This window comes from Vipera berus, assembly GCF_964194415.1.
Source record: "Vipera berus genome assembly, chromosome: 5".
Classification (NCBI taxonomy): Eukaryota; Metazoa; Chordata; class Lepidosauria; order Squamata; family Viperidae; genus Vipera; species Vipera berus.
Genome location: NC_138207.1, coordinates 46,577,710 through 46,604,138, shown reverse-complemented (window position 1 = coordinate 46,604,138; position 26,429 = coordinate 46,577,710). Strand labels below are relative to the sequence as shown.

Below are 26,429 nucleotides of genomic sequence, written 5' to 3'. Positions count from 1 at the left end.
AAGATGGCGGCCCTGTGGGGCGGCGGTGCGGGACATGCTGGGGCTGGGGGAACCCTCCCCATGCGAGGTGCCTCGGAGCCTTTGGTGGGCAATAGCTTTTCTTCTACGCAGGTACCGGCAGGTCTGGTTCTTCGGAACTGAACTTGAGAGTTTCATTTAGCCGGGTCGGGTAACGCTAGATGGACACGTGGAAGCGGTGTGTCTAGCATAGGGAGGTGGCGCTGGCAGCAGCAGCAGCGGCGGGAACGCGGGCTGAGGGCGCTTTGGAATGGAGGCACTTGGAAGAACGTGCGGTAGAAAACTGCTCAGGGAGAGGAGCTTTGGGAAGCTCAAAGCGATGCTTTGGCTGCTCTATCCTAGTTGGTGGCCATTTTGCTTGAGCTTCGATACAGTTGGTAATGGTGGACTGGCGGGCTGGAATGGGCGGACGATGTGCGGCAAAATTAGCGTAGTGGAGCAGATGCCCAGGATGAACTAGCTGCAGTTCAGGAATTTGGGGCTTTCTGAAGACCATCTCCCTCGTGATGGAGGAACAATAAAAGTCGAGAGCTTTAGGCAAATGCAATCCTGGAATCGCTAGGTGTGGCAAGGCGTGGAGTCACGCTTTATTTGAGTTGTGGAGCATTTCGGTCTTGGTTGGGGTCCTTGAGAAAATGCGCAAAAAAGGAAAACTGTAAGATTAGAGTGCTCTTAATCGAGTCGTAGATTTCAGTTATTGTTTTGAATTGCTTATCAAAAGGGTACTCTTTGTGGCTTTAATTTTTCCATCGACTTTTAAAACTTTAGTTTGGTTTGTCCCCTTCCCCCAACGTGCTAAAAAAAACCTTAAAAGAATTTAACGAAGTGGGAGACCAGGGTATATCTAATAGGCTGATGGAGGAGCACCAACTGGAAAGTATTCTCTTATGTAAAAATAAATTCCAGTGCTTTTGCATGCTTAACTACTCCCTCTTCGTTCCTGGGTGTGTTCATATCCTCCCACTTGCTGATCTTGTTCAGCCCCATTTGATGATGCTCTCTCTCAGCAGTTATTTAATTCTTTTATGTAAAAATCATTTTGTGTGCATAATCCTGAATGCCTTGTCCCCTTTTAAAAAAAAATTTAAAAAGTAATTTGCAGCAAATCATTTCACTTTAGAAAGCACTTTTAAGAGAAGCCATTTATGGAAACTTACTATGCTATTGTACTAGAATGACAAATAGAAATAATGAGCTTGCTGTCTAGCAGTCTGTTCAACTTGAAAAGTCTGCTGAAACTCCTGCTCTTCCATGCTTTTTCCTGCTACACATTATCTTCCACTGAGTATGATTGGAGATTGTGCCATAGCCATGAGAAAAAAAGAAAACATTTTGTGTTGCTGTGCTAAATAATAGTTAAATTTAAATGCTAAGTTACCAGTCTTTTGTAATTAAATTAAGATGTAACTCATTCCCTCAGAATACAAAATACTGAGGCTGTTTGATTCATATTCTTAAATAAGTTGGAGCAATAATTCAGTTTTGCCTTGAATTAACTACCTTTTTTGCTGCTCAATACTTTATCTTTGGACGTTTAATATGTTTTGCACAATGCTAAGGTTTTTTTTTAATTCTACCCAAGCATAGTCATCTGTTTTCTGCCTGACATCTTCCCAATCCTGTAGGTAGGGTCTGATCAGAAGACAAGAGAAAGTGGAAAGGAGGGCAGAGAATTAATGTCAATAAAAAGACTTGGAAGTGGTAAAAGAAACCCAGAAAAAAGTGGGGTTTAAAACAAAGCATAGGTATTGTGTTGTGCAGCATGAAAATGGGTGATTTAAAGTTTTAAGCAAACTCATCAGGAGTTTTGTTTGAACAATGTTTAAACTGTATTTCCCCTCATCACACAATTTAAACATAATGTTCTTAAACATATTGCAAACCATATTATCACTATATAAATGTGTTTAATAAATACATTTAGTAATATGTAACATATAGTGTCATAATGAAACTTGGCTCAAAGTTTGGCTCTTTGGAACTTTTTGGGCTTGTTGAATGTGGTATGATGAATAACATAGTGAAGTGCCCCCAAGTTTATAAAACTAAAGTGTTGCTTCTCCCATTTGTTTGCTTGGGGCAGCCTTCCCCTAGCATAGTGCCTTTCTTTCTCTGTTGGGTCACAGACTAATAATTAAGTAAGCATGAGCTTTGGAAGTTAGAGAACTGGAAACTGGGTACACCCATAAATCTGGGTGCCAAAGATGTGAAATGATAACCCTTTAAATTTTGTGTCTTAAGATTACATTGGTAATCAGCTGTGAAAGCGAACCAAATGATGGACTTGAGTCTTGTGGTAGTTTATAATTTCTGAAGTTTCAATCATTAGAGAGTGCTTTAATTAATCTCATTAGTTTGTAGCAAAGAATCTGAAGCCTCCCCTTGTAAGATTTGAAAGAAATTCTTTTGAGTAATTTCACATTCAGTTGACAAAATTAAAAGGAATATTACATTTTTGTACTAGAAAGTATTTTCAAAGAAAGAAATGTAGAGAGCATCTTAATTCCAACTTTAGGTAAATTCATTGATAAACAGAATAAAGGCTTCTTTAGTTTTCCTGTTTTCTACACTGCATTATTTTTATGCCAGAAGTGTAATTATGGTACTTTTTTATTTCACAACACAATAGTGATGGTCAGATAGTACTCTTATTCTAGAGATGTCCACTTTCTTTGAGAGATGAAGGAATAGTGGGGAAACTCTTTTAGTTCTATCAGCATGGATATTCAATATGCAGCTCCAATAAAGGAGAATATTTGTAGCTCAGGTTGAAATGAGATGTTCTTGGTGCTCTTTGAGCTTGGTTATTTTCTTGCAGATGTTTCATTAGGTAAACTAGGAAACATCAGTGTAATAGCAGTGCAATAGCATTGATGATGTCACCTAGTTTGGGTAATGAAATATCTGCAGGGAAACAAGCTCAGAGAGCACCAAGGACTCCTCCGAGTGCAGCTCTACAAATGTGGCTGAGCATACTCAGTAATAAGAGACACTGGGGGATGTACGGTGATGTTTAAAAGTTTGTGAATCCTTTTCAATTTTCAGTATTACTGCATAAAGACTTGGCTATTTGAACTTGCCGGCCTGGACTGAGGGACTGGGATTTTAAATTTTAGATTTTAAATTTTAGAACGTGTTTTATTGTTTAGGGCTACTTGGTTTAATTTATTTTAATTTTTGTATATTATGTGTTGTATATAGTGTTTTAATTGCCCTGTACACCGCCCCGAGTCCTTCGGGAGAGGGGCGGTATATAAATCCTAATAATAATAATAATAATAATAATAATAATAATAATAATAATAATAATAATAATAATAAACCAAAACAAGTCCTAAATCTAAATAAAGGGAACCCAATTAAACTAATGGCCAAAGTATTCATTTATGGAAAAGAATGATCTAAGGCCACATATGTGTTTGTGGCAAATATGTGAACCTTTGCTTTCAGTAACTAGTATCCTCCCCCTCCCCCCATGTTTCTTCTCACAATTTAGCCCTCTGAAGCCAGTTAAAGCTCAATATGCCATAGGTAAAAAGTCTGATGACAATGTGAACAAGTTTTCTCAGCTGTGGTAAAAAAATGGTTTAGTATTATATTTGCCTTTTCCTCCTGTCCCTGGCTTCCTAGTGTCAGCATGCCAGTATTTAACTGTAAATTCATCTTCAGAATTACAGGAGTAGATGTTAATAACTTCATTAAAATTGATGCTGTTTAAACATTTGTATGTGTATTTTTAAAAGCTTGGTTCTTGTTTGTAAACCTTCATGTTAATTGGGATAACTGGGAGCTGTTCTATCTCATCTACAATGCAACAGGATGAGAGAGACTATTACAGGTTAATCAGCAAAAGAATATGGGAAGAGACGCAATCATGTCTTGGTCCTCCCAACTTTCTGCAATTAAAGCATCCTGCTTATCTGATTAAAAACTTCAGTGAGCTTCTTCAGTGAGTAATTTGTTTTGCATTGTGCTTGATTACATAGGTGCAGGATTGTAGATAGTCTTGGTTGAAAAAGTTTGCATAAATTGCACATATGTGTCTGATAAACTAGGAGACTTTTTGCAGAATAGTAGATTTGAGTCTCAGAAATAGAATGTTTTATTTTAAAAGTCCAGCCTCTAAGTCTAAGATTTTGGGCAGCTTGGAAACAAAACATAACACTCCAAAATATCAGGTATTTTGATAACAATGAAAATCAAAATATTGGTTAAGAAAACATGGCAGCTAATGATGGGTGAAAATTGTAAAGTTCCCAAATTCTAGAAAATGAGACATGACAAGAACACATCTGGCAGTTGCAAGAACTTGTTTGCCTCTATCTGTTGCTGTTATTCTGTGCCCTAGAAGATAATGCTTAATCCACGTTTAGCTATTTTCATTCTTCTCATCTGATTTATTTTTACTGTCACTCCCTTCTCCTGTATCTTCTCCCTCCAGTGTTTACTGGCAGAGGATTTGCACTCGGCATCTTTGGAAGCAGAAACCAGCCTTGAAGCTGGGGAATTCCTGGAAACAATGCAGGACTACTTAGACTCTTCTGTCATTTCCATCATTGAAGATTTCAGCAGTTTGACTGAGGTGCGGTATATTATGTGTGCTTAGAGATGACTTGCTTCTGAATTGCTTTTTGCATGGTAATATAAACCAGGATGGACTACTGCAAAGCCCTAAAAGAAAGCAAACTTAGCTTAAGTGGGAGGGGGAGTTCTGTGACACACAGCAATGTTTGGTCTATAGAAGATCTACAGTACTTCAGCCTAATAAGTGGTTTTATCTTGAACAGATAACAGTTATATATTGAATTGCTCATATTCACCTGTGTAGTTTTCTCAGCACAATATGAGAGGACATGGTCTTAAAAATGAAAGAAGCTCAGAAGTTGGACTTTTTGACACTTCTTGTGCCAGAGCTGAAACTGAGATGCTGACTATTCAGACTTCAGCTTGCATTTTCCTGGAATGAAAGTCGGAGTTTCTATTTTTCTGATGCTCTCAATTTGCCATTGGTAAATTATTAGTATAAAATTGGGGCCCCAGAGAAGCAGAATAATAGTTTTTAAAGTGTTAGTTCTTGATATCACGCTTCAATTTCTGTATTTGTGGAACAAGTTAGAGTAGATGTAAATACTAAAGATTTTTATGTATTTCAGGCTTTTATGTTCCAGTTATTGATTGTTTGATGTAAAAAAAGTCTTGGATTTTGACTTCAGAGTCCATGTATCTCATTTCTTTACTATGTAAGTTTAAAACAGCCCTACCTTTCAGATGTGATGGACAGCCAGGATGATCAGTCTTCCACTCTCATGGTTCAATCAGATGGGTACAGTCAACACATATGAAGATATCTAGGTTGGGGCAGGGTGATTTATTGGAAGCAATAGTGTTATTGGATAATATTTCTACTGTGGCTTGTTCTTCTAATAACAGGTAAAAAGCAACATGGAAGCAGAGAATGAACTTTCCCTGTTGACGGCAATAACAGATATTCTTGATAGCACGGATGATGAGACTCTGTCTCCCTTTGATCCTATTCCTGAATCTGAATTGCTAACATCACCCAGAGAGATTGAGAATTCTTCGGTATGATGATATTCAATTGAATGTTAAGTCATCCTAATAGTTATTGTATTTCATCTCTGGAAGGCTACCGTATATACTTGAGTATAAGCCGACTCGAGTATAAGCCGAGACCCCCAATTTCACCCCCAAAAACTGGGAAAAGTTGTTGACTCGAGTATAAGCCGATCCGCCGTTCTGCAAGCCTCCGCCGCCAGCAGAGGCTCGATCCGCCATTTTGCAAGCCTGAATACACAGGAATACCCTGTGTGGCCGCGGCTCTCGGGGAAGCCCTGGCTGTCCGCTTCCTCGCTCCACGCTGCCATTTGGGGCCCGCGCGTTCCCCGGGCAAATCGCGGCGCCCAGCAGGCGAGGAAACACGCCCGCTCCAGTCGCCCCCCCTTCCCTCAGGAGACGCGAAGCAAGTGACCGCCCGGAGCTTACCGAGGACTTGCGCGCGGCCGAGGCTTCGGTGCTTCCAGGATCGCGCGCACCTCTCCCAAGCCGTCGCCGTCCGGAGACCTGCCGAAGTTTGGGGAGGTTTGGGGAGGTGCGCGTGCACCTCCCCAAACCTCCCCAAACGTCGGCAGGTCTCCGGACCTCCGCGCCCTGCCTGCCTGCTTTTTTCCGCTGCGGAAAGAAGCAGCCTGCCTGCTTTTTTCCGCTGCGGAAAGAAGCAGGCAGGCTGCTTCGTTCCGCAGCGGAAAGAAGCAGGCAAGCAGCCTGCCTGCTTCGTTCCGCAGCGGAAAGAAGCAGGCAAGCAGCCTGCCTGCTTCTTTCCGCTGCGGAACGAAGCAGCCTGCCTGCTTCTTTCCGCAAGAAGCAGGCAGGCTGCTTCGTTCCGCAGCGGAAAGAAGCAGGCAGGCTGCTTCGTTCCGCAGCGGAAAGAAGCAGGCAGGCCTCTGTCGCCGGCGGCTGGATCCGCGCTCCGCAAGCCTCTGCCGCCGGCTGGATCCGCGCCCTGCCGCCGGCAGAGGCTTGCGGAGCGCGGATCCAGTGGGGGGGAAAAGCCCTTTAGCAGGATTTGCCTGCATGCCGGCGGAGGCTGGATCCGTGCTCCACAAGCCTCTGCCGCCGGCTGGATCCGCGCCCTGCCGCCGGCAGAGGCTTGCGGAGCGCGGATCCAGTGTGTGGGGGGGGAAAGCCCTTTAGCAGGATTTGCCTGCATGCCGGCGGAGGCTGGATCCATGCTCCACAAGCCTCTGCCGCCGGCTGGATCCGCGCCCTGCCGCCGGCAGAGGCTTGCGGAGCGCGGATCCAGGGGGGGGGGAAAGCCCTTTAGCAGGATTTGCCTGCATGCCGGCGGAGGCTGGATCCGTGCTCCACAAGCCTCTGCCGCCGGCTGGATCCGCGCCCTGCCGCCGGCAGAGGCTTGCGGAGCGCGGATCCAGTGGGGGGGGGAAAGCCCTTTAGCAGGATTTGCCTGCATGCCGGCGGAGGCTGGATCCGTGCTCCACAAGCCTCTGCCGCTGGCTGGATCCGCGCCCTGCCGCTGCGGAGCGCGGATCCAGCCTCCGCCGGCGGCGGAGGTCTAGGGGTAGTGGGGGGGGCCCGCGGACATAGATGGGCTCAAGTGGAAGCCAAGCAGCCCTCCCGAATCTGGGCTTCTGGACGGAGCAGCCGGTGGTGCGTTTCAAAAAGCCAGATAAGGCAGACAGGGAGATGAAGAGTTCAACCGAGTTTCCTCTTTTGTTCAGGCTCCCCGATCAGACAAAGAACTAGCCAGCGGCAGGTTTCTCCCCTTTTCCCTCCCATCTCTCTTCCCCCAACCCTTGGGTCCCACAGCAACTCACGAACTCCAGCCGCCCCTTCTCCTTCGAAAGGTCTAGATCCCGAGATAAGATATATACAGAAATATACATAAAGAGAGACGGACGCAGGCTGTTAGTTTCTCGCCTCATCCCACGCAAGCACGAGGGGGAGAAACAACGCTCTGGGCGGCAGAGTCCTGGAGAAGGAAAAATCGGCCGCAGCCTCGGGGTAGGGTTCTCCGGGGGCGCCGCCACGATTCTGCAGGGGCCAGGTAGGGAAAACTCGCCGGGGAAAACGGGTGCCGTTGCAGCGCCCGGCGAGTTTAAAAGCAGCGGGTGCAGATGCCTGAACAAAAGAGGAAACTCGGTTGAACTCTTCATCTCCCTGTCTGCCTTATCTGGTCTTTCAAGAGGAGGGTATTCCTTTCACTTCTTGAACTTTCCCAAAGACTTGCAAACTTTTCCAACCATTACTTCCAAGGATCTTTGATGGGGAGAGAAAGCACGGGTGAGCGATGGGGAGAGAAAGCACGGGTGAGCGAAGGGGAGAGAAAGCACGGGTGAGCGATGGGGAGAGAAAGCACGGGTGAGCGATGGGGGGGAAAGCACGGGTGAGCGATGGGGGGGAAAGCACGGGTGAGCGATGGGGGGGGAAAGCACGGGTGAGCGATGGGGGGGAAAGCACGGGTGAGCGATGGGGGGGGAAAGCACGGGTGAGCGATGGGGAGGGAAAGCACGGGTGAGCGATGGGGGGGGAAAGCACGGGTGAGCGATGGGGGGGAAAGCACGGGTGAGCGATGGGGAAAGCATGGGTGAGCGATGGGGGGGAAAGCACGGGTGAGCGATGGGGGGAAAGCACGGGTGAGCGATGGGGGGGGAAAGCACGGGTGAGCGATGGGGAGAGAAAGCACGGGTGAGCGATGGGGAGAGAAAGCACGGGTGAGCGATGGGGGGGGAAAGCACGGGTGAGCGATGGGGAGAGAAAGCATGGGTGAGCGATGGGGGGGAAAGCACGGGTGAGCGATGGGGAAAGCACGGGTGAGCGATGGGGAAAGCACGGGTGAGCGATGGGGAAAGCATGGGTGAGCGATGGGGGGGAAAGCACGGGTGAGCGATGGGGGGAAAGCACGGGTGAGCGATGGGGGGGGAAAGCACGGGTGAGCGATGGGGAGAGAAAGCACGGGTGAGCGATGGGGAGAGAAAGCACGGGTGAGCGATGGGGGGGGAAAGCACGGGTGAGCGATGGGGAGAGAAAGCATGGGTGAGCGATGGGGAAAGCACGGGTGAGCGATGGGGAAAGCACGGGTGAGCGATGGGGAAAGCACGGGTGAGCGATGGGGAGAGAAAGCACGGGTGAGCGATGGGGGGGAAAGCACGGGTAAGCGATGGGGGGGAAAGCACGGGTGAGCGATGGGGAGAGAAAGCACGGGTGAGCGATGGGGGGGAAGCACGGGTGAGCGATGGGGAAAGCACGGGTGAGCGATGGGGGGGGAAAGCACGGGTGAGCGATGGGGGGAAAGCACGGGTGAGCGATGGGGGGGGAAAGCACGGGTGAGCGATGGGGAGAGAAAGCACGGGTGAGCGATGGGGAGAGAAAGCACGGGTGAGCGATGGGGGGGGAAAGCACGGGTGAGCGATGGGGAGAGAAAGCATGGGTGAGCGATGGGGGGGAAAGCACGGGTGAGCGATGGGGAAAGCACGGGTGAGCGATGGGGAAAGCACGGGTGAGCGATGGGGAGAGAAAGCACGGGTGAGCGATGGGGGGGAAAGCACGGGTAAGCGATGGGGGGGAAAGCACGGGTGAGCGATGGGGAGAGAAAGCACGGGTGAGCGATGGGGGGGGAAGCACGGGTGAGCGATGGGGAAAGCACGGGTGAGCGATGGGGGGAAAGCACGGGTGAGCGATGGGGAGAGAAAGCACGGGTGAGCGATGGGGAGAGAAAGCACGGGTGAGCGATGGGGGGGGGGAAAGCACGGGTGAGCGATGGGGAGGGGAAAGCACGGGTGAGCGATGGGGAGAGAAAGCACGGGTGAGCGATGGGGAGAGAAAGCACGGGTGAGCGATGGGGGGGAAAAGCGGCAGCGGCATTTTCGGGGGCAGCGGGTGAGCGATGGGGGGGGAAAGCGGCAGCGGCATTTTCGGGGGCAGCGGGTGAGCGATGGGGGGGAAAAGCGGCAGCGGCATTTTCGGGGGCAGCGGGTGAGCGATGGGGGGGAAAAGCGGCAGCGGCATTTTCGGGGGCAGCGGGTGAGCGATGGGGGGGGAAAAGCGGCAGCGGCATTTTCGGGGGCAGCGGGTGAGCGATGGGGGGGGAAAAGCGGCAGCGGCATTTTCGGGGGCAGCGGGTGAGCGATGGGGAAAGCGGCAGCGGCATTTTCGGGGGCAGCGGGTGAGCGATGGGGGGGAAAGCGGCAGCGGCATTTTCGGGGGCAGCGGGTGAGCGATGGGGGGGGAAAAAACGGCAGCGGCATTTTCGGGGGCAGCGGGTGAGCGATGGGGGGGAAAGCGGCAGCGGCATTTTCGGGGGCAGCGGGTGAGCGATGGGGGGGGAAAAGCGGCAGCGGCATTTTCGGGGGCAGCGGGTGAGCGATGGGGGGGAAAAAACGGCAGCGGCATTTTCGGGGGCAGCGGGTGAGCGATGGGGGGGGAAAAAACGGCAGCGGCATTTTCGGGGGCAGCGGGTGAGCGATGGGGGGGAAAAGCGGCAGCGGCATTTTCGGGGGCAGCGGGTGAGCGATGGGGGGGAAAAAAACGGCAGCGGCATTTTCGGGGGCAGCGGGTGAGCGATGGGGGGGAAAGCGGCAGCGGCATTTTCGGGGGCAGCGGGTGAGCGATGGGGGGGAAAAGCGGCAGCGGCATTTTCGGGGGCAGCGGGTGAGCGATGGGGGGGAAAGCGGCAGCGGCGGTTGTTGGGGGCGCAGCAGGCGAGGCAGCTTCTCTCAGCAGCCTGTTCCGAACGAAGGGACAGTTCTTTTTTTTTGTTGACTGGAGTATAAGCCGAAGTGGAGTTTTTCAGCCCAAAAAGTGGGCTGAAAAATTCGGCTTATACTCAAGTATATACGGTAATTAAAATAGTTATTTATATTTCTTAATATGTCCCATAGTTCTTCAATTAGATTGTATAAGCCTATAATATTTAAAACAACAATTCAAAACAACTAAAACCAATCAAAAACAAGTTTGATCTAATCTAATACAGCATTAACTTTGCCCTTGTAAATATTTGGAATTAACTCAGTGGTGGGATTCAAATATGTGAACGACCGGTTCTCTGTGTGGATGCCACTTCCGGAATTCCATTCTGGGCCTGGCCAACAAAAAATTAGCTACCAGTTCTGCCAAAGTGATGTGAACTGGCTGAATCCCACCACTGGAATTACTGCTTTATCTACTCTACCCAACTCTTGCTATAAGCTGCTGAGTCTCCTTGAACTACGAGATGGGCAGCAAATAAACTTTAATGTCTGATTCATATCAAATTAACTTGAATGTTTTCTCTGAGTGGGATATATTTATTTATTTATTTTATTTTATTTTAATTCCATTTATATCCCGCCCTTCTCCGAAGACTCAGGGTGGCTTACAAGCTTAGCAGTAGCCTTCATTCTATGTATATGCCTGCTTATTAGGGCTTTCATACACCCCCCAAGCGGCATTATTACAAAGTCAGCTTAAATGATCCTCATATGTTCTTTCTTTGGCCTGAAATATTTCCTGCAGCATTTTTATTTGTTTGGATAGTTTACTAACTCAGTGCTTTCATCCAGTTAGTAATGTGTGAGGAATTGCTGTCTACTCTCAGCAGCTTTTGGTTTTCATAGGCAAAATCTCAACTGCAGGGTAATATTTATCACCATTGTTGAAAATTATAGAGGCTTCTCCACTTCTCAGAGGTCTTTGCAGTTTACTTTTCTCTTTAAATTTCATCCAGATTCATCAAATCTAACATACTGTATTGAGAACTCTGCAGAGTAAGACTGCCCTCTATTGCTCAAATGTACCTATTTAATATTGTTATGGTGTTTGCAAGGTACATAAGAGATGTTAAAGGACTACCTTGCATCTGATTAAAAATAAGGAAAGATGTGTAATGTACCTTTGAGTTATTATTTTTGATGTTTCCCAGTCTCAGTATCTCAAACAAGCATGACGCTTCTTGTATTTTGATGTAATGAAAATGGATCATTACTGTAATCATTACATTATTTCCAAACTATTTTTTCCCATCAGTTTCAGAGATTTCTTAGTTTTTCTCTGACACCCAATGAACAAGATTTACACAATATAGAGGATTTCAAGGAGCCTGGACTGTGCACCATTATGTCAAAGAAGGTGATATATTTTGTGAAAACTAAGTCTAATTGATTCTGCTGCCTTTAATTTCTGCTCAGAAAAAGAACCTTGATCAAGATTTGTTGTATGCTCTCTTTTGAATGTAACCTGCTGGGTTAAAAGCTACACTAATAATTCCAGTACAGTAGAAAAGGGTTGCCCAAATGTAATCTTTATGCTACATATCCCCATATTTGAGCATTTAGCAGGCATACAAGCTAGAAGAATGAAAGGAGTGGGTATATTCTCTGTTTCAGTCTTTGCGGGCTATGTTTCATAGATATAGTTTAAGCACCCTTTAGTAAAATTGCGGGGTTGTCAGAAATACCTTCTTCCCAACAGTATTTTGGTTACTTTCAGTTGTTTTTACTTTGTTGCATAATCTGTTATTTGATTCGTATTTCCCTAGGTTGAAGCCAGTACTACCGGCATTCCCTTCTCATTATCTTCAAGTTGTCCCAAACTTTCAGTTTTTTCAAACAGTGTGAGTAACAAAGCATTCTGGGAGGAACAGAAGCTCTTCAACAATAGAGGACAAGAATCACCTGTGCTACAGAGCAGTGATGGAGAGGAAGAGGGAGAAGAGGTCACACAAGGATGCAGGGAAAGTTTTATGGCAGTTGTGAAGGAGATGGAACCTGAGAGAGACCTTGATGAATGTGATGATCCCTATATCATTGCTGCAGAAAATATTTCCCTTGATGAATTAGTGAGATCAGTGCACTCTTACTGCCAGCCCACCCTCACTTTAAGCCTGACTTCTGATAATAAGTCCCTTGCTGAGAAGAATCTCACAGGCCCACTTGTCTTAGAAATAATGCCTGATGGTGGAGAGATCATGATGACAAAGCTCTCAACTACAATGGATAGCAATTGCACAACTGGCCTTACAAATACTGAAGCAGAACTTTTGTCCCCTGCCCTGGGAAAAGAATTGCCTGAGCTTGACTCATACAAACAAGATGGGAAGGTAGTTAATGCTACCCTTCCAAACATAAAAGACGGTCATCTACAGATAGAGGACACTCAGAGATCAACAGATCCTCAAAACAATACATCTGTGCCTGCATCAGTGGCTCCAAAAAATGCCCCAAAGAAGGGTCAGGTATCTACAAATATTAAAAAGAAGAAGAGAAAGAAATCCAAAGAGGAAACGAAGTATCACAAGACCATAAACTGCCAACAAGTGTCTGCCTGTCCTCAAAGGCAGACCAGGATTGATGCAAAGAAATCTACGACAGACTCTAGTTTAAAAAAAAAAGAACTAGAGAAAACTGGAAGGAAAAAATTGCTCCTAAATCAAGTATCTCAGACAAAGGAAATGCTTGAAACTCAAGTAGAACGGTCAAAATGCGTGAGAGAGGAAGGATCCAAGAATCTACTTCTGTCAAGCTTAGTAAGCGCAAGGAATGTGCCATATGCAGAGGAGCCCACACAAAATCTAGGGAATGCAGACCTTGTGCCTATAGCCCAGAGGGATGTCCCAGGAGAACCCCATGAAAAAAGCCAGGTCCTCCTACCAGTGATTGAAATGTCTAGCTCAGAAACTTCCCAAATGCTCCCTGGTTGCACTAGGAATGTTACAGGACAGCTGACCAAGGATACACCTTACTTTGAAAATAAGGAACTCACCTGCCCTCCAAGGGAAACTAAACCTCGACCTCTCAGCTTGAGTGAGTACAGGCAGCGCCGGCAGCAGCGCCAGTCTAATAATGACAGTATCCAGAATACCAGAGAGAACCAGAGTGCCAGCAAGTGGCCCAGTGTTCCCAATTTGCCTACAGAGTTGGCTGACCTTCCTTGCCTGAGAGCTCTGCCATCCACCAAAGCTGCAGCACCTAAACTTGCAAAGGAACCTGAAAAACCTACCGCCTCTCCCACTACTCTTGCCCCTGATGACAAAGCAAGTGCCATGACCCTTTCCATGCTCTGTCCCGCTACAACTCTGAAACAAAGAGATTCTCCATCTTCGCAGAATGTCTGTGGAGGTTCTCAGTCTCCATCTTCGCAGCTTCCTTCACCTACACCTATTGCTGTAGTGCCTGCTAGTAAAGTATGTGCTTTTTCTCACATCGGGCCACAAGTGCCTCCGACATTGTCCATACCTCATGTGCCACCAGCCCAAGATACTTTCCTACCAGCTCCTCCTAATCACTACAATTTGGGCTCATCCCAACCAACAGGATCTTCATGGTCTCACTTTGCTCTTCTACCAGCTAATTACCAAAGTTTGCCACCTCCACCACCTGTTACTGAAGCTTGTTCTCCTGTCTTCCATACAGTCCCCCCCTTACTCCCTCCAACATGGCCTCCCCCACCTGTTCCTTTGCCTTTTGTTCCAGCCCTGCCTTATGGCTCTGTTGAGTGGGCTCCACTGCCACAGTCTTCCTACTGGTCTGGAATACCAGTGCCACCTCCAGTGTTGCCTATCCCATATGGAGATCAAGGAAGCCTGAGGCAAAGTCCTCAGGTTGGCACTTTACCTGCTTCATCTCTTTCTGATGGATTTCCTGGCCAGCAAAGTACAGCTTTAGCACCAGAGTCCTCCTGTATTGGATTTAAAAACATGGTCAGTGAAAGTCAAAGCCTGCCTGTCCAGATGTGCCAAATAGAAGCTCCTTCAGCAATTAGGGCAGCTCCCAGAAAAATACCCGATCCAAGGAGACAAACACATCTCTCTTCGGTTCAGTCCCAAACTGAAGTAACTTCAAGCAGTTTTCAGTCATTGGAGAAACTGCCTTTGTCGCCATCAGTTGATAAGCCTTCAAAAGAAACGGCATCGACTCAGCATGGGAGCAAAAGCTCTGCCCTGCAGTCCTTAGGGGTGCCACTTCCTGTGCCTCCTTGTCATCAAATACTGGAAGAATCTGCTGGTAAACTGAAGTTCTCAAAAGAAGACTTTCAGCTTACAGAGAAGAACCCTGAACACTCTGACTTTGTAGAAACTACTACTGTTACTGTGGCTCAGAACAACAAGAAGCCACCAGCAGAGGAACATTCTTCCCTTTCAGTTTCCTTGGCACCTGGAAAACAAAAGGAGCCAGCTGAAATTCAATCAGATGTCACAGAACATGCCCTTGTTGCTCCCAATCCATCAACATCATCAGGGCCCCAGAAAGTACAGAAAAATGGCCAACTTTCCAAGAAAACGTCATCATCCATGTGGAAAAACCAGCCTTTTATCAGCTCTGCACAGCATAAGCATGATAAAGATCTTGTTCACTCATTTATCAATGAGATTGGTGAGTGTTTGTATTATTGAAGGTGACTTTACTGAACGTGGCTAAGGAATGTTGGCAGTAATATATGGGGTTAAAGCTTAAGAGACAAATAATTCCATTTGAAGATGCTCTGGGGCAAGCCCTGATGGGTTATGCTTTCTGTGAAAGCAATATTCTTCTATTCTCTGTCGAGGAATTGCTAATATATATATTTTTAAACTGACTTATATAAGGTTCAGTATTTTGTGTTTCGATACCCGTGCAGATATACTCTAACATACTCAGTCAAAAAAGTTGATTATTTCCCCCAGTCCACCACAGTTGCTGACATGGTTGGGAAAAGAGGGACAGTGAGCAGAATCTGTGTACAACTTGAGCCAATAAAACTTGTTCTGTGAAGTTACAGAGCACCGACCAGTGTGTGTAAAATTAATATCTCTTTTCCTCCCTTAGGAATTGAGGCTTCTGACCTATCTAGCCTGCTAGAGCAATTTGAAAAGATTGAAGGTGAGAATTAAACAGGGCAAGTAAACCAAGATGTTGACTTTATGTTTGGTGCCATTAAAATATTTAACTTTTTTGCCTAAAAGTATCCAAAAGATCAAGGGATATCTTCCAGCTTCAAAAGATTTTTCATTAATTTGTGGCTGAGTTTCAGACTAGTACTGAGGTCTGATTTGTTTAACCCTAGATTATTAAGTGAGAGTTGCTTAGGTTTGTACCACATGCGAAGCCATAAACCTATTTACAAATCACAATGTGTTTACACATTGTTCAGGATGCAGAATTATACTTCTTTCTCCTTCCCTCGTCAGATACCTCCCTGGTTTTCTTGTTCTAGCAGTATTTTTGTTTTAACTTTTCAAAGTGCTTTGTGCTCATGATGAATTTGAAGCATTTTTATAATAATTAAATCTTAGATGTTTAATAGATCTGTTCCTACTTTATTAGAGTAGCATCAACTTGATTAAGCACCGTGTTTTAGAATCAGATCTTGCCTTAGGGCTACTGCTGTAATATATTTGACTTGTTGTTGTCACTGTTTTTCAGCCCAAGCAGAAGCATCTGCTGTATTAAAGAAAAATAAGTCTACAGGGAATAATGGGTAAGCATAGGCCTGATGCCCAGCCTTTATCCTGTTTCTGTTTGACAACTTAGTACAGGTAGTCCTCAACTTAAAACCACAATTGGGATCAGAATTCTGTTATTAAGCAAGGTCGTTGTGAAATGATTCATAGCAAGTATTAACAATATTTTTTGCCACAGTTGAAATTAGAGTTTTCATTATGTCTTCTGATGTTTTGAAGGGCTTTAGATGGCTTGTGCCAATGAAAGCCCTTCAGAATATCCTAAGTAAACCAAAAGACCCAGCAGCCCCACAAGAAAACATGAATCATCTACATTACAACATACGGTGTAATGACTGCAACAGCCACTATGTAGGACAAACAAGCAGAAGACTGGCAAAATGCATCCATGAACACCAATTATTCAGAAGACATGATGAAACGTTTTTAATTTCACAACATATGAACAGACCTAACCATAGTTTCAACTGGGAAACTGACCATCTTAGTCCAAGCTAGGTCCAAAAACGCAAGGGAATTTCTAGGAAGCCTGGCACTGACAAATTAGCCATCAATAGACACACAAACAACATCTACATATTATGCAAAAGCAATTATCAAGCCAAACGGACAAAAAAACCAAAATACCTCCCGCAATCAGCATCCAAATGAGCCTAGATTAGATTAACATCAGACCAACAATCAAATAAACAAGCTGACAGGAAATAGCCCAATCAAAAAACCTCTAAGACCACCCCCACCAACATTGACAGGGCAAGCCATTAGAATATAAACTTAGAGCAAACCCCACTCCTTAACTAGCACTGGTGTTACCTAGTTTGGGTGATGAAATGTCTGTAAGAAAACAACCAAGGTCACAGAGTGCCAAGGACCCCTCAATTCACTCCTGAACTATTCTCCTTTATTGATTGTCAATATACGCTGCTTGCCAAGCACCCAAATTTAGATCATATGACAATGGGAGGGCAATGATGGTTGTAAGTGCAAGGACCTGTTGTAAGTCACTTTTTAGGGCCATTGTAACTTCAAATAGTCACTAAATGAATGGTTGTAAGTCAAGGACCACCTGTAATACTATGTTAGGAAACAGGCAAAATAGGTTAGTCAAAGCAAGGGCATCTTGAGTTAAATTTCCTCTTATGCCAATAAGAAGCTCTAGTACCCTTTGTTTTAGTGCTTTGTATGCTAGGTAGGGAACTGTGGAGAATATGGTAGAAATTTATTTCCTCTTTCAGGTCTGAGTTACAATGGGAAAAGAAAATGGTGGACCGGCTTCATGCACCAGAGCTCATCAATGTTGCAGGTAAAATTCCTTCGTGGAATTCTGAAATGGAAAAACCAACAAATCTCTTTCCTAGGAGTCTTTGTCACTGAGAGGATGATAAAGGATTTGTGATGTTTGATACTTTCTTTGGCATAACAAACTTCCTTAAGCACCTTTGTATGTTTTTAAGATATCCCATTGAACAATTGCTGAAGTACATGGAGGGACTTACTTTGAAGAGTTTATCTAAAGCAGGGGTCCCCAACCCCTGGTCCGCGGACCGGCACTGGGCTGCAGCATGCCAACAACCGGTCTGCACAAACAAGCAGAGCCCCATCTCTGGGACGCAGGCAGCACATAAAACCACACCCTCTCCGGTCCGTGGAAAAACCTTTCTCCATGGAACCGGTCTCTGATCTAAAGAAAGTCTGTTCTATTATGGCTGTGGAGGGAGATAAGATGAAGATATAAAAAGTGGGTATTCATACGGGTTTTGAGAATACTATACAGGTATAGAAAATAGTTTAAATACTTTTATACTGCTTTCCATAGTAGAGGAGGGTGGTTTGCTGGGGATGGCATGAGTCTTTACTAAGCAGTTCTAGTGGAAATAATCAATCTGCCCAGCTCATGGTTTTGTGTTTTAATTGATGCTCTATTTCCTTCTTTCCATTTTTATGCAGGTTTGACTCCTCCAGCCACTCCACCCCATCATCTGTGGAAACCTTTGGTACCTGTCTCCTTACCGGGACAGGATGGGTCCCAAAAAGATACCAGGCTTTTGAAATCCCTAAACAAATTCCACTGGAAAGATGTAACCCCTGTCCATGTAGGCTCTGGTGAGCATGACTATTGTCAACTAACCGTTGCTCAGCCAAAGGGAGGTGCCAGATGGAATGTTAAACAGAATTTGGATATCACTATAAAACCTATTAAGACACTAACAAGACAAGTGCTAGATCAGACCTCTGCTGATATTAAAAGGCCCCCTGCTACTGTTAGACTGAATCCTGTAGTTCCTACTTGTCAGAATTCTAGAGAATTTGCCAACCATGTTAATTCCAACAAGGGCCAGACCAAAGATTCCAGGACTGTTATGGCTGACTCAAAACCTACTAACCCAAGTTCAATATTGTTGGAGACCAGTCTTATACATCCATGCAAAGAGGCATTGGACCATCGGACTACTATTCCAAGGTCCATGACTAGGAGCAGTGATGATCCATGCTCTGTACTGCTGTCACCGGCTGCATCCCCTTGCCGAGATTCAGGAGAATCAACATTACAGCAACTTCAGGAGAAACCTCTCGCTTCGAAAAGCTCCTTAAGATGCTACCGGAGCAGACAGAGATCAGCTAGTCCAAAAAGCCACAGGGGCAGAAGCCGACGAAACCATGCTAGCCGGTCCTTCAGTTCAAGCTCTGATGGTGACAGTGATACTTCATCGTCATCGTCATCCTCTTCTTCTTCACAATCACGTTCTCGATCTCCACCATCCAAACACTGGCGAAGGTGAGTAATATTTTCCCCTTACATAGATTCAGTATTTCAAGAATTAGGTGTAATTTTTGCTGAAATAAGGGACACAGTGGCTCAGTGGGTTAGGACGCTGAGTTGTCGATCAGATGGTCGGCAGTTTGGCAGGTCGAATCCCGAGTGCCGCGTAACAGAGTGAGCGCCTGTTACTCGTCCCAGCTTCTGCCAACCTAGCAGTTTGAAAGCATGTAAAAATGCAAGTAGAAAAATAGGGACCACTACGGTGGGAAGGTAACAGCGTTCCGTGCGCCTTTGGCGTCTAGTCATCCCGGCCACGTGACCACAGAGACGTCCTTGGACAAGCGCTGGCTCTTCGGCTTTGAAATGGAGATGAGCACCGGCCCCTAGAATTGGAAACGACTAGCACGCATGTGCGGGGGAACCTTTACCTTTTTAACTTTTTGTTGAAATAATAGCTTTATATCATGGGGTCCCATGCTCAAGAAGAGATGCTAATTGAACAAAATTAATGTTAAAAAATATTGGTTGTGAATGGTTGACACAAATATGATCTCTGATAGATGTCTATGAAGATTCTCAATCATCTAGGTCACAGGCCGGCAACCCGCGGCTCCGGAGCCGCATGCGGCTCTTTGAGCCGTCTCCTGCGGCTCCCAGCCGCCCGGTGCGCGCGCACCTCTTCGAACGGGCAGTGGTGCGCGCGCACCTCTCCAAATGGAGAGTGGCACCGCCCGTTTGGAGAGGTGCGCGCGCACCTCCCCGAATGGGCGGAGGTGCGCGCGTACCTCCGCGCGAACGGGCCGCGGTGTCGTTCTTTGAGGAAGCTGCCGCGGCCCGTCTGCAAAGCTGCCGAAAGCGGCAGCTTTGCAGATGGGCCACGGCAGCTTCCTGAAAGAGCGACGCCGCGGCCCGTTCCGAGAGGTGCGCGCGCACCTCCCCGAATGGGCGGAGCTGCGCGCGCACCTCCCCAAACCTTTGGAGAGGTGCACGCGTACCTCCGCGCGAACGGGCCGCGGCGTCGTTCTTTGAGGAAGCTGCCACGGCCCGTCTGCAAAGCTGCCGAAAGCGGCAGCTTTGCAGATGGGCCAAGGCAGCTTCCTGAAAGAGCGACGCCGCGGCCCGTTCCGAGAGGTGCGCACGCACCTCCCCGAATGGGCGGAGCTGCGCGCGCACCTCCCCAAACCTTTGGAGAGGTGCACGCGTACCTCCGCGCGAACGGGCCGCGGCGTCGTTCTTTGAGGAAGCTGCCACGGCCCGTCTGCAAAGCTGCCGAAAGCGGCAGCTTTGCAGACGGGCCGTGGCAGCTTCCTGAAAGAGCGACGCCGCGGCCCGTTCCGAGAGGTGCGCACGCACCTCCCCGAATGGGCGGAGCTGCGCGCGCACCTCCCCAAACCTTTGGAGAGGTGCGCGCGTACCTCCGAGCGAACGGGCCGCGGCGTCGTTCTTTGAGGACGCTGCCGCGGCCCGTCTGCAAAGCTGCCGAAAGCGGCAGCTTTGCAGATGGGCCAAGGCAGCTTCCTGAAAGAGCGACGCCGCGGCCCGTTCCGAGAGGTGCGCACGCACCTCCCCGAATGGGCGGAGCTGCGCGCGCACCTCCCCAAACCTTTGGAGAGGTGCACGCGTACCTCCGCGCGAACGGGCCGCGGCGTCGTTCTTTGAGGAAGCTGCCACGGCCCGTCTGCAAAGCTGCCGAAAGCGGCAGCTTTGCAGATGGGCCAAGGCAGCTTCCTGAAAGAGCGACGCCGCGGCCCGTTCCGAGAGGTGCGCACGCACCTCCCCGAATGGGCGGAGCTGCGCGCGCACCTCCCCAAACCTTTGGAGAGGTGCGCGCGTACCTCCGAGCGAACGGGCCGCGGCGTCGTTCTTTGAGGACGCTGCCGCGGCCCGTCTGCAAAGCTGCCGAGATGGGCCAAGGCAGCTTCCTGAAAGAGCGACGACGCGGCCCGTTCCGAGAGGTGCGCGCGCACCTCCCCGAATGGGCGGAGGTGCGCGTGTACCTCCGTGCGAACGGGCCGCGGCGTCGCTCTTTGAGGAAGCTGCCGCGGCCCGTCTGCAAAGCTGCCGAAAGCGGCAGCTTTGCAGACGGGCCGTCGCCGTCGGGCAACCGGGAACCGGTTCCATCTCACTTTTTAAAAAAATGGCAACCGCGTGCGTCTGCGCATGCGCGTGCATGGACACGCGCACGCGGCTCCCAGTTTTTTTAATTTGTGATGGAACCGGTTCCCGGTGGCTCTTTTGCTTTTTTAGGTTGCCGACCCCTGATCTAGGTCATAGTTGTCCCAAAGATGCTTTTCAAAAGTCTATTTGCCTTTTGAAAAGCACCATTGGGAGGATCTCTGATAGCAATACCAATAGCACTTAGACTTATATAGTGCTTCACAGTGCTTTGCAGCCCTCTCTAAAGGGTTTACAGAGTCAGCCTATTGCCCCTAACAATCTGGCTCCTCTTTTTACCAACCTCAGAAGGATTGAAAGGCTGAGTCAACCTTCAGCCGGTGAGCCTCCAACTGCCAAACTGCTAGCAGCTGGGAGTCAGCAGAAGTTGCCTGCAGTACTACTCATATGATAGACTCCACATTTAAAGAATGTCATAAATTCTTTACAGCTTTTGTTAACTGGTTGGTGTTTTAGGAATGGCTATATGTTTTAAGAAGGACGCTGTATGTATGTATATGTTCTATTGAATAAGTATGCTCATGCTGACTTTCTCTCAGAGGAATTTAACTTAATTTCTCCTTCTAGAGATAATGCTTTCTTTTGTCCTTATTTTAATTGTCTAAATTTTGTTTTCTCTTGAAAAACACAATTTAGGTTTGATATTGTCTTTTGTTGGCTCAATTTGTTTCTTTGTTTATTTATTTATTGTTTATTATTATTATTATTCTGAAGGTTTTCTTTAATTTAGTAAATAATATGCTGAACTATTTTACTGTTACTTGCAACATTAGCAACTGGCTCAATGCAATATATTAAGTTACAAACTAAATGAATCACATTATGAGTTAGTATGTGATCTCCCTATTATAGCATGGGAAAATAGTGGGAAACTGTTCCAGAATTGGCAGCTTGTAAATCAATCTTATCAGACTTGCTCATTCTTCTGAATTATCACTTTTTTCTATAAGTGGAATATAAATAAATGCAAAAGTTTTGACTTACCCAATATATATCAAGCAAATAAATTTATCATATGCGGCACTTAACAGCATTTCATCTACTTAAGAATAAAATAGCTTAAAACTGGTGCACATATGTTTGAAGTGCTGTTAGCAATGTGTTTATTTCTTGCAATGTAATCTGTTTTTGTACTGGGTCACACTATTTGTTCATTTAGCTCTGTAGTATCTAAACTAATTAGAGACTGAGGTCCTTTGTATCACCTACTACTAATCTTTTTAACTGGAGATACTTGGAATGGAACTCTTCTAAGTACAAACCATAGGCTTCTCATAGGTGAACATGTTTGGGTTTCCTCCTCCTAGAGGTCGTTCACGGAATTCCAGCTCTTCTTCCACTAAATGGAGCCATTCAAGGGGCAGGTCCCGCTCTCCCTCCAATTCCTCTTACAGATCACGATCATCCTCCCGGTCCCTTTCTCCGCACAGAAGGAATAGCTACAGGAAAAGGTGAGAAAATGGCATTGTTCCTTCTCTTCTTGATTCCTACCTTGTTGAGGCATTGAAATGTGTTAGCAAAGTTTCTGGTTTTGGAACATCCTTGTTATTTATAGCTCTTTACCTCGAAATCCAAACCCAAATTATTATTTGGGGATGAGATGATATACAGTGAGTCAAACAGATTGGTCTAGAATCTACAGTACATTATAATCAAACTATCTTAGAAACTGAAGTATTGTATAAGAAATAAAATCAAATTACACACAATTTAGATTTTCTTCTCTTTTGTGACTTTCAGGGGGTATTTTCCCCATTGGTTTATAAAGTTTCAAGCATGCCTGGAGAAAATTTGGCTTTTTATATGATGTTGAACTAGAATTGTTAGCATTTGTAATCATTTGCCATGCTGACTAAAGCTGGAAGTCCAGCAATGTCTGGAAACATAAATTTCTCAATTCTGCTTGAAATATTTGGCAAGATATAACGTCATAAACATTATATAAAGATTCTACCTAATGCAGAGTAATAAGTTGTTTTTAAGCACTGAGGTTTTTTGTGATGATATTTCTTCCCGTAAGTACTTTTTTCATACTAAATTGTTTTTTCCTCAAATAACCCAGAAAAATGCATGCAATAGGAAAATCTGCCATTTCTTTTCTCTATGAGCAATTCTTGTACTATCATTTTTTTCGCCTAGATACCTAGAATCATTGCTTAGACTTTTTCTTGCAAGTCACCTGGGGCCTGTGTTTGTCTTTATTTTTCTTCAAAAATCAAATGGGCCCATGATTGCATTTCCTAAGCAAAGAATCAAGACATTCTTTTCTGTTTACTGCCATTTTATTTTTCCATAGGATAGGAAATGTTATTAATGAATCTGAATAAAACTGTAATTTTGTCTTTCTGTTTTGATTTTTTTAAAGCTACAATTCCAGCAGTTCCTATGAACGTTACCAAAGGCAGAAAAAAAGAAAGAAAGAATGTGCAATCGTAAGTATGTGTATTGTACAATAATATTGTGGGAAGAATACAACCTCCGTATAAGGCTGTTTTTATTAGAGTTACTTTTTTTAAAAAAAAAATCTGTTTTATGTAGAATTTTTTTCCATAGAAAAGAATTGCAGGATAGCAAGCCATATAGAAACATTTCTGTATATCAGACATGGATTGAGCAGAATTCATATTGTTTGCTAAATCCAGTAGTATTATCCAACTACAATTTACTTTTAATAATTCAGATTCATTCATAACTTCTGTTCCATTGTGATCCACACCCTAGAAAGGGATTAGTTGAGATTACTGTTTACTAAGAATGTGGGTTGGATTGGCTGGCAAGAGAAAAGAGTCCAAATAATGGAACTGTGACTGAATACTGGCCCTGAACTGTGTGCATAGGAGGAACGCCGCGTTGTCTTCATTGGTAAGATCCACAACAGGATGACACGATCAGAGTTGCGACATCGTTTCTCTGTTTTTGGGGACATTGAAGACTGCACGCTACACTTCCGGGAGCATGGGTAAGGGGTAGATCTGACTTTCCTTTGGGCAAGTGCCAACCTATTGGATAATATTAAGCTAACGGTAAAAGGGAGAAAAAAATATGATTTTCAGAAAAAGTAGCCATTCTTCTCTTTCTTCCCTGCTTATGCTGCATTATGTATATCATGACGGTTATGACTTTTAATACATAACTATCCTACTTGATAGGGATAACTTTGGCTTTGTGACTTATCGATACGCTGAAGATGCCTTTGCTGCTATAGAAGGTGGACAAGCACTGCTTCGTCCTGATGAACAGCCCTTTGAGCTGGGTTTTGGAGGACGTCGACAGTTCTGTAAAAGAAGCTATGCTGACTTAGGTGAGTCCATGGTTGGAGACTGAAGAGTTGAAATGTTGGGCATCCAGTTGATACATTCTTGTGCAGAAGATTTGAACAAAAATCTGAGACACACCTGGAAAGTGCTCCCAATTGAAAACACAGAAGGTTTGGCTCAAAGTACTGTTTGGTTTGCATTGTATTTTGTCTTGTAAAACCTATCTGTGCACTGGTTTAGATATTGGGTAAGTCACATTGCATTGATCCATAAATAATGAGTTACAAATAACATTTTTTATGGCCTCATGTAGCTCATTAACTAAAAACCAAACCACAAAATGACTTAACATGATGTGCAAACCCAATTACAACGAACTAAAGTCTGTGTGGAGTAAGGAACTAACATTTCTAATGTGCATATCTGGTTGTTAATTCTGATGTATTATTGTTCTTGTGGTTTCAGATTCCTGCCAAGATGACTTTCAACCTGCCTTTCTGAAAAATAAATATGATGCTCTTGACTTTGACACCTTATTGAAGCAGGCTCAGCGAAGTTTGCGGAGGTAGTGCTAGTTCTCCCGGGCTCAGTTGCCCAGTAGGCATCTGTCTACACCAGCCTTACCTCAGATTGGTTGCAGGGGCAAACAGCCCCCCTCCGGCCCAGCTCCGTATCCAGCATGATTTTTTAATGAAATACAAACATAAAAAAAAATATTCTGGGTTTTTCCTAAAAGCTATTTAAGGGAAGGACCTTTGTTTAACAAGTGGGATAGAAATGGAAATACATTGACAATTTCTAGTCCACTTAATTGCTATGCAGACAATAAAATTCCAACTACAGACTATGGCTGTTTTCATTCTATCACTACGATGAATTTTAATAATTGTTTCTGAGTTTATAGACCAAAAAAAAAAAAAAGACAGCAGACAGTAGGTGCCAATGGCCAGTATTCAAGAGGGAGATGGCAGCAATAGAGCAATTACAAGCTGCATTCATTATTTAAAGGATCGTAAGCTTTACATGGTTGTGAATGAAACATGCAGAGAATATTTTGAGTTTCTTGAACAGCTTAGCTGCTTCTCTTACTAAGAATCCCTGCTTATTCTTACCTTTCAGTTTATTCTGTCTTTCATCTTTATGAATCTCTATAGCAAACAATGAAAATTCTCCTTTTATCTTGATTAACAAATTCTACAAAAAGGTTATGGTTAAAGAGGTGGCTAAAGATGTGTACTAAACGTTATTACCATTTTATGCAAACATAATTACATATTCTGGTTTTTCTAGTGATTTGCAAAAACAAGGAATTATTCATGCCACTGAGCCCTTATCCTGAGCATCTTACTCTGGTTGACTGTGCTGTCAGAAATCTCATTTGATTTTGCTGGCTGAAAGTCCAAATGAAACTAAAATGATCTGCAAAACAGATTTGAAAATGTTAAAGAATATGTGTTGTTTGCTAGAAGTAAATAGTACAATATGAGGATTTGAGGGGGGGGAGGGAGATAGCAGCAAAGGACAGAACAGCAACTCACAACTTGATAATTTTGCTCATAACCTATTTTGCCTTAGCTGTTTGCAAAAGCTCAGGCAAAGTGATGACTGTTTTACTTGGATACTTACAGTAGGTTTTCAGAGATGCTGTTTCTATGGGAGATATTCTACCTTGATGCATGTGAGCAAGTAGGGTTGCCTTTTGCCACTTGATGGTATTAGGCATAAATCAAAACACACTGAAGCCAGGAAAAAAAGATTTACTATTTACTACTACTACTATTACTACTACTACTACTACTACTACTACTACTACTACCACCACCACCATGGAAGGACAATATTCTCAACTAATGAATGTCTACCTACCTCTTTTTTGGTGTGTATATGGAATTGCCCACCACTTTGTTTTGAAGTGACTGTTTACAAGGCTTAGAAAGTGGATTTTATAGTATGAATAGAGTCTGGTTTCATATTACAAGATTTATGCCACAGTATTTTATTATTGCATTTTTCCAGTAAGAAATACAGAATTGAAGCATGTTATTCTTCGTGTAATTTCAGGATTATAGTAGAGGCTAAAACTCAGTTCACCTATCCCAGACATAAACATAAAGCTATGCAACTACACTTCTAATGACTCCAACAACAGATGTTTATAGGAGTACTGTTTAATTGATTGAAACAGATGATAAGCCAAAAATTCAATCATGGTATGTCAGTTCAGAGCAATTGGGATCCTGGATTGCTTCAAGAAAGTTCCTTGTGA

The 26,429-nt window shown here is 45.2% G+C and overlaps 1 protein-coding gene across 4 annotated transcripts; it reads left to right on the top strand.

The window, feature by feature from the left end:
• Window positions 1–25,005, top strand: PPRC1 (PPARG related coactivator 1). Of its 4 annotated transcripts, none has more exons than XM_081329855.1 (14): window positions 1–111; window positions 4,460–4,600; window positions 5,449–5,601; window positions 11,560–11,661; window positions 12,071–14,903; window positions 15,336–15,389; window positions 15,933–15,987; window positions 17,206–17,273; window positions 17,918–18,746; window positions 22,214–22,357; window positions 23,272–23,338; window positions 23,744–23,865; window positions 24,056–24,207; window positions 24,629–25,005. In XM_081329855.1, exons 1-14 carry the CDS (start codon window positions 4–6, stop codon window positions 24,730–24,732), a joined length of 4,932 nt encoding a protein of 1,643 aa, XP_081185981.1. In that variant the 5' UTR covers window positions 1–3; the 3' UTR covers window positions 24,733–25,005. The 4 variants fall into 4 exon arrangements, 3 of the variants coding, with proteins under 3 accessions (XP_081185981.1, XP_081185982.1, XP_081185983.1); XM_081329856.1 differs by lacking the exon at window positions 1–111 and adding an exon at window positions 437–580; XM_081329857.1 differs by lacking the exon at window positions 1–111 and adding an exon at window positions 3,815–3,967.
• Window positions 25,006–26,429: the final 1,424 nt, after the last annotated feature.

Bases quoted from the DNA above. Each gene is read 5' to 3' on its own strand.
- PPRC1 (XM_081329855.1), top strand. From the start codon at position 4: ATGGCGGCCCTGTGGGGCGGCGGTGCGGGACATGCTGGGGCTGGGGGA. The intron at 112-4,459 runs GTACCGGCAGGT...TTCTCCCTCCAG, and splicing joins ATAGCTTTTCTTCTACGCAG to TGTTTACTGGCAGAGGATTT. The intron at 17,274-17,917 runs GTAAAATTCCTT...ATTTTTATGCAG, and splicing joins AGAGCTCATCAATGTTGCAG to GTTTGACTCCTCCAGCCACT.